This window comes from Plecotus auritus (genome assembly GCF_963455305.1).
Source record: "Plecotus auritus genome assembly, chromosome: 2".
In the NCBI taxonomy this organism is placed as follows: Eukaryota; Metazoa; Chordata; class Mammalia; order Chiroptera; family Vespertilionidae; genus Plecotus; species Plecotus auritus.
Window position 1 is genome coordinate 45,012,811 of NC_137771.1, and position 13,182 is coordinate 45,025,992.

At 40.7% G+C, this 13,182-nt stretch overlaps 1 protein-coding gene across 1 annotated transcript in view; it reads left to right on the forward strand.

Moving 5' to 3' along the window:
* The window catches only part of PATJ (PATJ crumbs cell polarity complex component), a 342,671-nt gene that overhangs the window by 252,173 nt on the left and 77,316 nt on the right, over positions 1 to 13,182 (forward strand). Inside the window, exons 32-34 of the mRNA XM_080656343.1 lie at positions 5,820 to 5,870; positions 9,132 to 9,221; positions 10,083 to 10,200. Coding sequence (XP_080512469.1) covers positions 5,820 to 5,870; positions 9,132 to 9,221; positions 10,083 to 10,200 — 259 coding nt within the window. The remainder of the gene's footprint in view (positions 1 to 5,819; positions 5,871 to 9,131; positions 9,222 to 10,082; positions 10,201 to 13,182) is intronic.

Consider the following 13,182-nt stretch of genomic DNA (forward strand, 5'->3'; position numbering starts at 1 on the left):
AAGGAAACTATTGCTTATCAGATTTTTCTAAATTGAGAAAGCCACCTTACTGTCCTAATTAGTTAGCACAAAGGGCCCAGAGGAGGAAAATGCCAGCTCAGAGCCCAGAACTCAGACTGTCTTACCTGTCTCCAGTACCCTGCCCCCTGTATCCAGAGCTTCTTAGTAATAGTGGTGCCCAGGCACTGCTCTTTGAGTCTGTAAAGTTTTCACTTCCCTGGGGAAACCTTATTTGCTGACATAATTTTAAGATCCTGTCATCTAAAACCTATGTTGATTATTTTATCTTCCAAAGGGATCAGAACTTAGGCAAGTGTGTATTGAAGGCCTGTTGTGTCCCGGGCACTGTGCTGGCCATGGGTCAAATCCCAGTAAACAGCACACACAGGTCTTACCTTGAGGGAGCTTTCAGAACTGCCAAGGATAATGGCAGCTGATGCTTTCAGAGCATTTACTCGAAAAGGCATCCATCTAAATGTATTAATTCATATTTAGATGACTGTCTCTAACCCTACTTTATAGGTAGGAAATTGAGGCACAGAGACACTCAAGTTATAAGGGTCACTGCAGGATTTGAATCCAACTCTAGATAAGTCATAGTGCTGATGATGCTATTGAAGGGGAAGTTATGGTGCCATGAGAGCTTTTGCTAATGGACTTTCACCTAATCCAGGTGGTTAGATGAATGCTTAGAAATTAAGCTGGGACTGACACAGGCAAAGGTTGTTGTTGGAGAAACCAAGATGGCGGCATAGGTAAACACCTAAACTGCTGCCTCGCACAACAATTTCAAAACTACAACTAAAAGACAAAACAGACATCATCCAGAACCACAGCAAGGCTGGCTGAGTGGAAATTCTACAACTACAAGGAAAGAGAAAAGCACACTGAGACTCAGAGGAGCTGCAGGAGGCAGCAGAGAGGACTAGCAACTGAGTGCGCGGCTGGCTTTCTCAAGCGGGAGGGAGAAAAAACTCCCGACTGAGCTGAACTCCAGTTCTGGGCAAGACTCTGGGGACCCAGACTCATATGGGGTGAAACTAGACTGTCAGGAAAGAGAAAAGCAAAATGAGACTCAGAGGAACTGCGGAAGGCAGAGGTACCGAGGCGCGTGCGCGGAGAGGGCGGGCAACTGAGTACACAGGTGGCTTTCTCAAGCGCGAGGGAGAGGGCAGCTTTCTCTCAGAGGTGCTTGCAGCAATTACCACCATGGGACACTGAGACAACTTGTTTGTTGTTCAACTGATAAGCAAGTTGTTGTTTTTCAATTGTTAAATTTGAATATTTTGGGGCTGAGCACTCTCTTAAGTTGCTGTCTTATACTCAGTGCACTTCTTTCATCTACATTTAGCTCCCTTAGGCCTGGCGAGTTTGTTCTCCTGATGGATCTTTTCTGGGATCCACTTCATTTTAATCAGGCGTCTCTTGGTTGCAAGAAATAAACTCACAACTTGACCTTTTAGACAACAGAGGACATTTACTGGTAGGCTACAGGTTCTTTTTACATGACCGCAGCAAGGGCGGGATTGACAGACTCAGGGGCGGTGGGAACCAGAGGGCCGGTGCTGCCGAGAGGTCTCTGTGTGTCTGCTTGAGTCTGTTCTGCTGCAGACCTGTGTCCTCCGCATGGTGGGAGGGTGGCTGCCACTGCTCCTCAGCCCGTCTGCCAGAAAGAGGCTGACTCGCTTCCCCAGGGTCCACTTTGGAAAAACCACAGGATGTTCTTGTGTGGCTCAGCTAGAACCAATTACTGTGGCCAGACAGACAGGGTGTTTTGATTACCCAGCTTTGGGACAGAAGTCAATGAGCTTCAGTGATGATTATTATGCTCCCATTATTATGTATTATGTAGACAATTCCCAGTGTTGCTTTTTATGTCCACCCATCTGAGGCTGCTTCTCTTGATCAGAGTAATTTGCCTGGCCCACAAAGCATTTTCTTTCAGGAGCTCACCGTACCGTGCTGAGGATTATCACATAATGCACACAGAATGGGCCGATCCGTTTGTTTTGCGATGGGATGATCTTTCCACACCGCTTCCTCGGTCTTCTTATTTAGAGGTCCCCTGTGCAAAGTCAACACCTTAGCCTGTCCCAGGACCTCAGCTTTGAAGGCGCTACGAGCTCCCTTGATGCAGTAGTTGGGAGATCAGCAGGTTCTAAATTTATGTTTAAATACAAAGTAAGTGACTCACCTAAGGTCACTGCAGTGGCTAGTGCCATTTGTTTCTGTTCCTGTACAGGCGCAAAATAAGCAGCATGACTTGTTCTGACCTAATGTCAAATCGAAAATGGAATCACTGTGTTGAGGCCGAGTCCTAAGACTCTTGTGTGCTTGGGGGAGAGGTGAGCAGCACTTTCCATTTCTCATGTGATTTACCCCTTGGTTTAGGGCAGGGGCTCTGGAGCAGGATGTGTCTGGGTTAAGCTCTGGCTCAGAAAATACCTTAGCCTTTCTGTGCCTCGATTACGTCAACTCTAAAATGAAGATGATAGCCGAAACCGGTTTGGCTCAATGGATAGAGCGTCGGCCTGCGGACTGAAAGGTCCCAGGTTCGATTCCGGTCAAGGGCACGTACCTTGGTTGCGGGCACATCCCCAGTGGGAGGTGTGCAGGAGGCAGCTGATCGATGTTTCTCTCTCATCGATGTTTCTAACTCTCTATCCCTCTCCCTTCCTCTCTGTAAAAAATCAATAAAATAAAATAAAAAATAAAATAAAATGAAGATGATAATAGTACCTAACACACAGGCCTATGGTGGACATCCACATCTGAAATGTGTAGCATTCGAGCTCAGCGGCCACGGTCAGGGCTCAATAAGTCTTAACTGTCGTTATTATCATCATTGCTGTTGTGTACCAGCTCCATCCTTTGGCCCAGAGGTTCAAGTAATCAGTAGGAGAAATAGGACCATGTGTTGGACCACATGCTTTTCAGAGCTCTGACTTCCTCATCTCGTTCTTCCACCTTTTTGAGGACAAGATAAGAGAAAGGGAAAGGGACTAACACTTCTCAGGCACCTGGTCTGTGCCACACTCCTTCACATATGTATCCTTGAGTGAACTTCAGTTTCCATAATTATTTCTCTCGCATCTGTTTCACCAGACATGTAAATGTCTAAGTGCCAGGCTCTGTTAGTCTTTCATTGCCAGCACAGAGTAGATGCTCAATGAGCACGTGTTGAATTCAACTTTGTTTACAGCCCCTTGTTCAGGTAGCTGTTACTGAACTCTTACTGTTGCAAAAAAAAAAAAAAAAAAAAAAAAAAAAAATGAAGGTTTCCAAGACTGCTACTGCTAGTAAGTAGTGAAACCAATCTGAACCCAGATTTTTCTGGCTGCTATTCCAGCACCCTTTCCTTTTATTTACAAGTGCAAGTGATGAGGACAAATTAAACCAAATTAATAGCATGTCTATGTGATATGCAAATTGCATTTTTAAGTCTTTCCCTGGGGAAGTCAGCTCCTTTGTCCCACTGCTGGTTAATCTGGGTGTAAACAGAGGGGGGCTTGCAGACCTGCCGTGTCATTTTCAAACAGAGGCTCCTTTGCTCTTCCTAAGGCCGTTCAATCCACACTGGAAGGAATAACACCAATGGTTTCCATTTATAAGGCAGTTTAGAACTTTTTCTAAAAATTCCTGTGTGTACCATTTAACCTTCTCATGTTTTTCTCCTCTCTTTTCAACTGTGGTCCTTTAAAGGATCCCTTTCCCCGGGTACCCTTTCATGACTGGCTCTGAAGTCCACTCAAGGGAATTAAGATTTAAGTTACCAAACTTTTATTCAGCACAAGCCCTTTATGAAGTTCATATTCTATTCCACTGTATGTTAAAGAAACAGATAAGGTAAACAAAATAAAAGTCAATCATATTAGTATAGTATATAGGAGTCAGACACTTAAAAATACAATATATATGTTGCAAAAATAGTGATAAAATAAACTGGTCATGCTGTGGAAGGGCATCACCCAGGGGTCCAGTGAAGAATTATGGGGTAATTTTATAATTTAGTTTATGTCATACAGTCTGTTTAGGAGCAAAGTTGTAAAAAAAATAAAAATAAAAAGGCCAGGGTTGTGGGGAGAAGTTCTAGGTTCTTTCTCCCATTTCAGGGAAATAAGAGGGAATTTAAATGAGACATAGTCTGGTCCTAAAAAGTAAGTTACAAGTTGACAGCTAAGGGTAGTCACAATCATCCAGGGGTCCTAGGCTGCGGTCTCAGGATATTACATGGTGGGGTTAAATCTCTCAGGTTGTAAACTGATGAACAAAAACAGATCCAGAGAAGCATCGATTAGACCGTCAAACCTCAGAGGGAAGGCAGGGGAAGGGAGAGGGGAGGAGGAGAGATCAACCAAAGGACTTGTATGCATGCATATAAGCATAACCAATGGACACAGACACTGGGGGGGGTGGGTGGTGAGGGCACGAGTGGGGAGTGGGGGGGCATCAATGGGGGATAAGGACACATATGTAATACCTTAATAAAGAAAAATAAATAAATAAATAAAAATCTCTCAGGTTATAAACCAATAGGGTATTGACGAGACAGCATGAGATTCTTACTAATCTAGTAATGATAAATGGCTGGGCGTAACCTGATCATTATCTACTGTATTATTAAAAATCTCATGGGAACCTGTTGAAGAAAGGGTATGTCAAGATGCCCCAAAAAGAAACTAGGATGAGGGGTGGAGGTAGGGGTAAGAGGTCAGAATCAGCATTCCCCAAAGGAGAAAGTGTCCTGTCTGAGTAATTGTTTTCAGCAACCCTATAGTAGAGTTAGGAACATGGATTTATCATAGGTTGATCCATTATCATCATTAGCATCTTTATTAAATATTTGTTAATTACCAGGTGCCATGCTAAGTGTTTTTCTTGTATTGCTCCATTTAATCCTTTTAGCATCCAATTTCCCCCCATTTTTTCAATGAGGAAGCTGAGGCTCTCAAAGGTCAGATATAACCTGCTCACGGTTGCAGAACTCTTAAGTTGGGGAACTAAGGTCACAGACTCCTATCCCCCCACTGTAGAAGTTATGCTTCTCATCTTCAGATCACTTGTCTGCCTGCCATCTAGGTTTCTCTTAGATATTTGCCAAAGGCCAGAATAAACCCATCCTCTCTCCTATCCAGATCAGTCTCTCTTCGTGTTCCCTGCCCTGTCCAGACCAAGTGCAAGGCTCCGTGCCTTAGAGAAAACTATCAGATAAACATTTCCCCCATAAACTTGCCTGTAAAAAAGGATGGGATGTGGTGGGAGGTTGACATAAACAGCCTTGTCAATTTGTCATTGTCATCATTTATTTCAGTTCATTTCCCTTTAGCTATGCATCTGTTTCCCATAAGTTATGATAGTTTGCTTCTCTCCTAAGTCTGGACTCTGCACTCCTCCATGGGGTTCAGGACTAACTTATCTTTGTATCTCCCAGTGTCTTTAATGAATGTTTTGTGTTGTTTGTTTGTTTGTTTTTGCCTCTCATTGGATATCTTAGGGGGTAGGGTTCTAATATCAAGATTTGGACTCTAGGGATTACTGGTGTGATAGAATAAGAAAAAAACTGGTCGAAATAACCACCAAGCATATCTGATAGGCTTACTGCCTGACAGACCTGAAAGGGTGAACGCATTTGGAAATGACAAGCTTGCGTTTATTTCCAAGACGTAGTCCAGATGGCTGAATAGCACTTTTATGCACGGTGTGTTGGTGATTTTTGTAGGAGAATGAAGCCCTGTTTAAACCGTGCTTGACACCCAAAATCAGAAAGAACACTTGAGCCCTACAGTGCTGCTAACTGTGCTGGTATCTTTCACTTTCAGGAAGATGGGGTGGCAGATCCGCAGAAGGTGATGGAGTGCCCAACCGACAACGTACGTAACTTTCACTTTGGGTTTTGCCCCACAGGGACGGCGTGCATTATAAACAGGTCCCAGAGGAAAAGGAGGTGATTGCAATGAAATCCCACCCTTTCTTACTCAACAGGAAGTTATAGATAGTATGGCTTACAACCTAGACGTCAACCCACAGCTGTGTCACTGGTTCTGTGCAAGGTGTGGGGAAATATGCCCTGTACATCTCCCGGTACCTACACACCAAGGAGGTGTTTAAAACTGGGGCGTGGCCCAAACACACTTGCACCATGTCTTACATGATGTCATAAATAAAAATGTGAAATGAGAGAACTTGTCATTTTATAACCTTTAGTATTCCTTATATTTTGAGTTTCGCTTCTCTTAAAAACTATAAACTTCTGTCCTTTGTTGCTATTGAGTATTTTCTTGTTTAAGTCCTGATTCTCATGTCTGTGTGCTAGTTTATACTTTTGTTCTACTAAAATTTACATTATTGCTATATTAATAACTTTTATGTTTAAAAAACTTTGGATTACTAGAGCTTACAGAAAATATGCGATATTTCAAATCTTGCCAAAGAAAATACCTTTGAAAAGTCCTCCAAAATCATATGCTAAAAACCTAAATAAAAACAAATAGGTATATGGAAAAAAACTTACAAATAACCAAATTCAGTTCAACTGAAAACCTGTAAGCAATTATTTTTTTAAAGTATAGAATCACATTTTTTTACTTTATGTATTTGCAAATACTATTTATGTGTTAAGACTTTATTTACTGCCACCTACCTCAAGGCACAGATCAAACATCTCTCAAATTTTACAGCTGGCCTTTCTTCTTCTTGCTGAAAAATGAGCACTTTTAAGGCATTATCCTTTGGGGAAGTGATTACCAGCCTTTTCTGTGGCTGCAGAAGAGAACCGGCCCAGAGATCAGTGGCAACATCTGCAGCGAGCCCATCAGCTCATTACAAAGAACTTCCCAAACAGCCGAGCTGTGCCAAGCCGGAATGAGCTTCCTTGTGGAAGTGGAATTTTCCATCCCTGAAGGTTTTCCATCAGAAGGTGGCTGATAGTTTATTAATATATTATCAAAGGACATAAAAGAAATTCATAGCTATTATTAACTGAATTCCTAAGTTGTTCCTGGCACAGTGTTAGACTTATTTATGTAGTTTTCTCTTTAATCTTCAAAAGAACCTGGCAAAGTATGGCAGTATCGCCACCAATTTACAGATGAGGAAGTTTGGGGGTAAGGAGATTAAGTGACTTGCCTCTGGCCACCAACAAACGTAGCAATTCAGATATTCTTTCGATTAATAAATTTTTTCTCTATTATGAAGTCCTGATGAAGTGTAGACCCTTTCCCCAGAAAAATACCGATAAGTATAATTTTGATACAATTACAGTTGGTTTTATAGTTTCCAGAATTCCTTCTTAGAAACCCATTTATTCTGGGTTAAAAATCCATAGTTTAACTTTAAGAAATAAGTCTCTCAACTTAAAAAAAAAAAAAGAAAAAGAACTGTGCTTGGGCTTCACACCCCTAGGCGCCAAATCACTTGGGGATTCCAGTATTCATAAATTTTAAAAAGCTCCCTAGCAGTTCCTATTTTGAAGTACTGGTTTAGTTAGGTTGGATGACTTTTAAGTCCATTCCTGCTCTCATATTTGAATATAGTAACGTTCAACAGCAAATCCAATCTTTTTGACCTTTCATCCTTGGTAGTTTGGTTTTGTGTCAATAGGTGAGTCATGGGAGCATATGGTTCATCTATCACCACACCTACCAACAAGAGGTCTGCTTCTAAATATACCTGTTTGGATGTTTTCCTTGGTTTCTATGGACTGTTTCCTGTGGGTTGTTGTTTTTTCTTAATTGAATTCAATTCTACCAATATGTATTGGAAACCTATTATGCACAATGAAAGGGGATGATACATGGAACTGGAATAGAAAAGTGAGGAAAATACATTCCCTGCTATTTATAAAAGTCATGCTGTAGTGCTTGCTGTCTCGTGCTTTCCTGTTTTAAAATTCACATGATTTTTTTCATAAAAGAACTCTGCACCTTATGTTCACCTTTGTTATCGATGTTCTTTCATGAGATGATTCAAACTGGAAGTTAAATGTAACTACCATATGAGTTAAGATTAGGTTCATTCACAGCAAGAAGTTCCTCTTTTACATAACAGTTGGGATGTAATCAGTTTCAGGTGATAAGGTGTCTTCATGATGACATGCATCCAAGCACCTCTCATATGATTACTATACCGTTCTTATTTGACTATATCAGAATCGTCAAAATATGGCATCCAATTATGGGTCTAAGGTGGCCACTCCAGGTAGTACCATTCCATCCACTTTCCAGCTAGGGAGAAGGGGAAAATATGATCCTTCTCCTTAAGAGAATGATCTGAAAATTATGTAGTTCATGTCTGTTTACATCCCATTGACCAGGACTTCCTCTGTGGACACATCTAACGTCAAGGAGGCTGGGAAAGGTGGTTTTAGAGTAATCAGACATCTAGTTGGTTCTATTGTTTAGTGTTCTGGTAGTAACCCCTTGTTTGTCATTCTTCCACTTCCTTCCCTTTATTTTTTTTTAATATGTATTTGTTGATTTCAGAGAGGAAGGGAGAGGGAGAGAGAGATAGAAACATCAACGATGAGTGAGAATCATTGATCAGCTGTCTCCTGCACGCCCCACACTGGGGATTGAGCCTGCAACTTGGTCATGTGCCCTGACCAGGAATTGAACCGTGATCTCCTGGTTCATAAGTTGATGCTCAACCACTGAGCCATGCCAGCCGAGCCCCTCTTTTTAAAAGTATTGAAAATATGCATTTGAATAAGTGTTTTTATAAGTATATGGCTATTTATTAAATGATGGTGATAGAAAAACTACAGGAAAAATATGAACATCTGTTCAGTTTTTGCCTAGCAGCTGTTTGATAAAACTTGTAACATTCTTCACTACCAACTTTAAGTCCTACCACTTCCTCTAATAGCTGTGTGATTTTAATATGTCACTTGACATTTGTGTCTTGTTTTCTTTCTCTGGAAAAGAGAATAATATCATCTAACTCTCAAGGTTGTTCTCCTGATTAAATGAATTCATGGATGTGAAAGTGTTTTTGAAAACTGGAAAGCACAATACAGATATGCAGGGTGGTATTGTTGCACACTGCACAAGGCCTTGTACTGAGGCACACTGCCTTCCACTGACAAATCTTGAGGTGTTATCATTCTGGAGCAGTTACCTTGATCCTATTTCTAGACTCCAGGGACAGCCTGGTGCTTCACTGCCTCCACCAGAATCTTACAGCTGGGGATGGGTTCCCTGGCTAACTACAGATCCAGAAGGCAGGTCAGGTCACTACCTATATTTCTTAACTGCCTGTTAAGCAAGCATGGAGTCCTTTTGGTTTTTCTTAGTTCCCCGATACTAATATTCATTGGTAGTATCATCATCAATAATAATCCAGAATCACAAGTTAATTTTCTAAAGCTCACATGTACCTTCATGGAATTACTCATTCATTTTCTACTCTGAGTTTCCATGACTTCAGTTTTGTTCTTCTATATGCATTTATCCGCTTACTTTTCATTCATTCATCAAACATGTATGGAGGCCCTACAATTTTGAAGCACTGGGGACCAAAGGGGAATAAAGTACAGTTCTTCGAGGTGACCTAAATGTATTTGGTATACCTGGCATTTAGTAGGCCTTCAGTAGATGTTTGTTGTCCCTTCCTTCCTCCCATGTTGCTCAGTTAACCTACCTGGTGCATCACTGACTGTTGTGAATGTGTCCAGAAGAGACGGGTGGTGCTGTATGCTCAGAACATCTGCAGCATAGATTCTTTTTCATTGGGCACAGCACGGATTTATGGACTTCACATTGATTTCATCAGAATAAAGAGAAATTATTAAAATTTTGGTTTTGCTTTCCAGCCCCAGCTTCATATACACACCACAATGATAGAGTATCTTCCACTTTTATCCTTCTCCCCTTCCTTGATCCATTACTCATTAAAGCATTTTAGACATAAAGTTCAGTATGGAAGCATGGGGAATGGGATAGAAATCATCCTAACTTCCTCTTGCCCCTTCTCCTACTCTAAATTCTCAAAAGACATTATTGGAATGCACTATTGTTTTGGTAACAATACGCCAATTTTAAAGTCTTTCCTCTTTGACATTTGTCAAATTTTTCTTCCTTTTGTAGGCTGTCAGCCAGATGAAACAGCAAAAATATTCGACAAAAGTCTCCTTCAGTTCACAAGAGACACCTTTAGCACCAACTCCATCATACCATTCAACAGATGCAGTCTTCACGGGCTGTGGTAAGGTTTTCTCTCTGAGCAGAATGGCATTGACTCATACTTTTAAAAAGGAAGGGATTGGCCCTAGCTGGTTTGGCTCAGTGGATAGAGCATCAGCCTGCGGACTGAAGGGTCCCAGGTTCGATTCCGGTCAAGGGCACATGCCTGGGTTGCGGGCTTGATCCCCATTAGGGTACATGCAGCAGGAGGCAGCCAATCAATGATTCTCTCTCATCATTGATGTTTCTATCTCTCTTTCCCTCTCCCTTCCTCTCTGAAATTAATAAAGATATATTTAAAAAAAAAAAAAAGGGATTGTCCTAACCAGTTGCTCAGTGGTTATAGCACTAGCCATTGAAGGGTCTCAGGTTTGATTCCGATCAAAGGCACTATCTAGGTTGTAGGCTTGATCCCCCCGTGGTCGGGACAAGTGTGGGAGGCAACCAAGCAACCAATCAATTGATGTATCTCTTTCACATCAATGTTTCTCTCTCTCTCTCTGTCTCTCCCTCTCCCTCCCACTCTCTCTAAAAATCAATGGAAAAAAATATCCTCAGGTGAGGATTAACGAACAAAACAAAAAAAAGACAAAAAAAAGAAAGGGATGGTGAGGTCCTGAAAAGAGCACTAGACTAGGAGTCAGGAAGCTGAGCTTTGCACCCCTACTCCACTTCCTTAGCTTTGAGCTTGGCCAAATCACTTTACTTCCTATACCATTTTCCTCATCTCTACCATTGGGATTGCCTATTGCATATTGAATATAAAAGTACTCAGTAAATGCTGTTTGAATCGGAATCTTACAAATTATTCTCTAATCTCTCCAAAAGATTGTGTTTACTTCATGAGTAATGTCTCTTAAAAATCATATTGAGCCAAATTGTTAACTTTGCATATGTTGATGTAAGCTATTTGAAGACTGATAATTTTCAGTGCTTAGAGAAATTGGTATTCACTCTCTCTCTCTTTGAATTCCTGGCTTGAATTATGATGACTGGCGGTTGAAAATAGAACTTCAAAATGAATAATGAGTATTTCCATTTTGCTTTTATGAAATGTAAGTCAGTAAAAGGCGGGGAAAAGGAGAACTATTTACAACACCATGTCACCAATAGCAAAGCATAAATCTACATGAATTTAGCACAACTAACACCTTATGGTATTTATCCTTACATATTTTTATAAATATTAGCTCATAAAAAATTTAATATGCAGATACTATTCTAAAGAACTGGATTTTTACTAAAATACCTGAAGAATGTGGTCAGCAAATGACCCCTGGGTCAAATTTGGCTCGCCCTCTGTTTTCATATGGTCTGCAAGCTACAAGTGGTTTTCATATTTTTTAAGAGTTGAAAAAATCAAAAGAATATTTAATGACGGTGATGTGAAATTCACATTTCAGTGTCTATAAATAAAGTTTTATTGAACACTCATTTGTTTACATATTGTCTCAGGCTGTTTTCACACTCTAGGGATAAAGTTGAGTGGTTGCAACGGAGACCATATGCCCTATAAAGCCCAAAATATTTACTACCTGGCCTTTTACTGGAAAAGTTTGCTAACTGCAATGGAGACCAATTGAGTTTTGATCATATATATCACATATTTATGCCTCAATAGCAGACATTAATCATCCTACAATTTAATCTGTGGAAATGTATTCAGTCAGTCACCTACTTATCCAGCCTTTATTGGGGACTTGGTATGCATGAGGCTCTGTGCTGGATCCTATGAGAGAAATAAATACTGAGACTGAGTCAGGACTGGCTGGTGTCAGGCAAAAGTGGAGGAGGGAAGGAAGTGCCATTGCCAGCATCTCTGACTATGTGTTCACTCTCTTCTCACTCAAGAGACTAAACTAGTCATTTACAAAGGAGTATAAACTTTTTAAAGCACTCATGAAATGGATGTACATTGTTTTTATTGTTAGTAAAGGAGATATGAAGTATGAAATACACATGCTGCAAAAACATCAAGCGACAAATCAGGTTTATAACGTTCTACTTCTAATATAGCTTTTTTTTATTGTTACTGAGGTTGTGTTCCTAAATTTCTCTCTCTTCACCAAGAGACCATTAGATTAATAAATTCCATGTGGTCAGGAACAGCAGATATATGATTGCTACATCTGCCAGACCCTGGACAGGGTGCCTCACAAACATTTCATTCCTCTAACAGCCTATTAGGTGGTGGTTACAGCATTTCTCTGATGAGGAGTGAATGTCAGTTGCACCCACCTACTAGTTTCCCTCTTGGGAGCTCAAATTCAAACTTGTGCCCTTTTGTCACAAAGACCATGATTATTGCTTAGTCAGAGCAGAACCCCCACAGTCTTCCCTAGAGCCTGTTGCCTTTTGTTTTATACCAGGGATTAGCCAACTTCTTCTGTAAAGAGCCAGATAGTAAATTTTGAAGGCTTACGGGCCATCTGGTCTCTGTTGCAGCTACTCCACTGTGTCATTGTGGTGTGATAGCAGCCACAGACTAGATGTAAATGAAGGAGCAGGGCTATGTTCCAATGCAGCTTTATTTGTGGGTGTTGAAATTTGAATTTCGTATAATTTCAGGTGTCTTGAAATACTCTTTTTCTTTTTTTTTTTCAACTTTCTAAAAATGTAAAAATCATTCTTGGCCCTCAGGCCATGTGTAGTCAGTCCGCACACCCTTGCTTCCATGTAATTTAATGAGCTTTGTGGATCTCAGCGTGGCCCCAGTGCATTAGCTGCAGGTGACCAGCAGATGGGGCCCTCTATTATCAGCCCCTTACTAAATTACATCAAACGTTAGAATCAATACTCATGATGACCAAACTTAGTTATTAAAAAAAGAGACATCTCTGAAGACTATTATTTGTATAAGACTCTCTTGGAAATAACATTTTGACTGTTTTGATTTTTCATTTGGGTTAACTTTAGTCATCTGGAAAATGCAGATATGTAGAATTTATGCTAAATAAATGAGTATTAAAAATCTTTTCTGCCTGGCTGGTGTGGCTCAATGGTT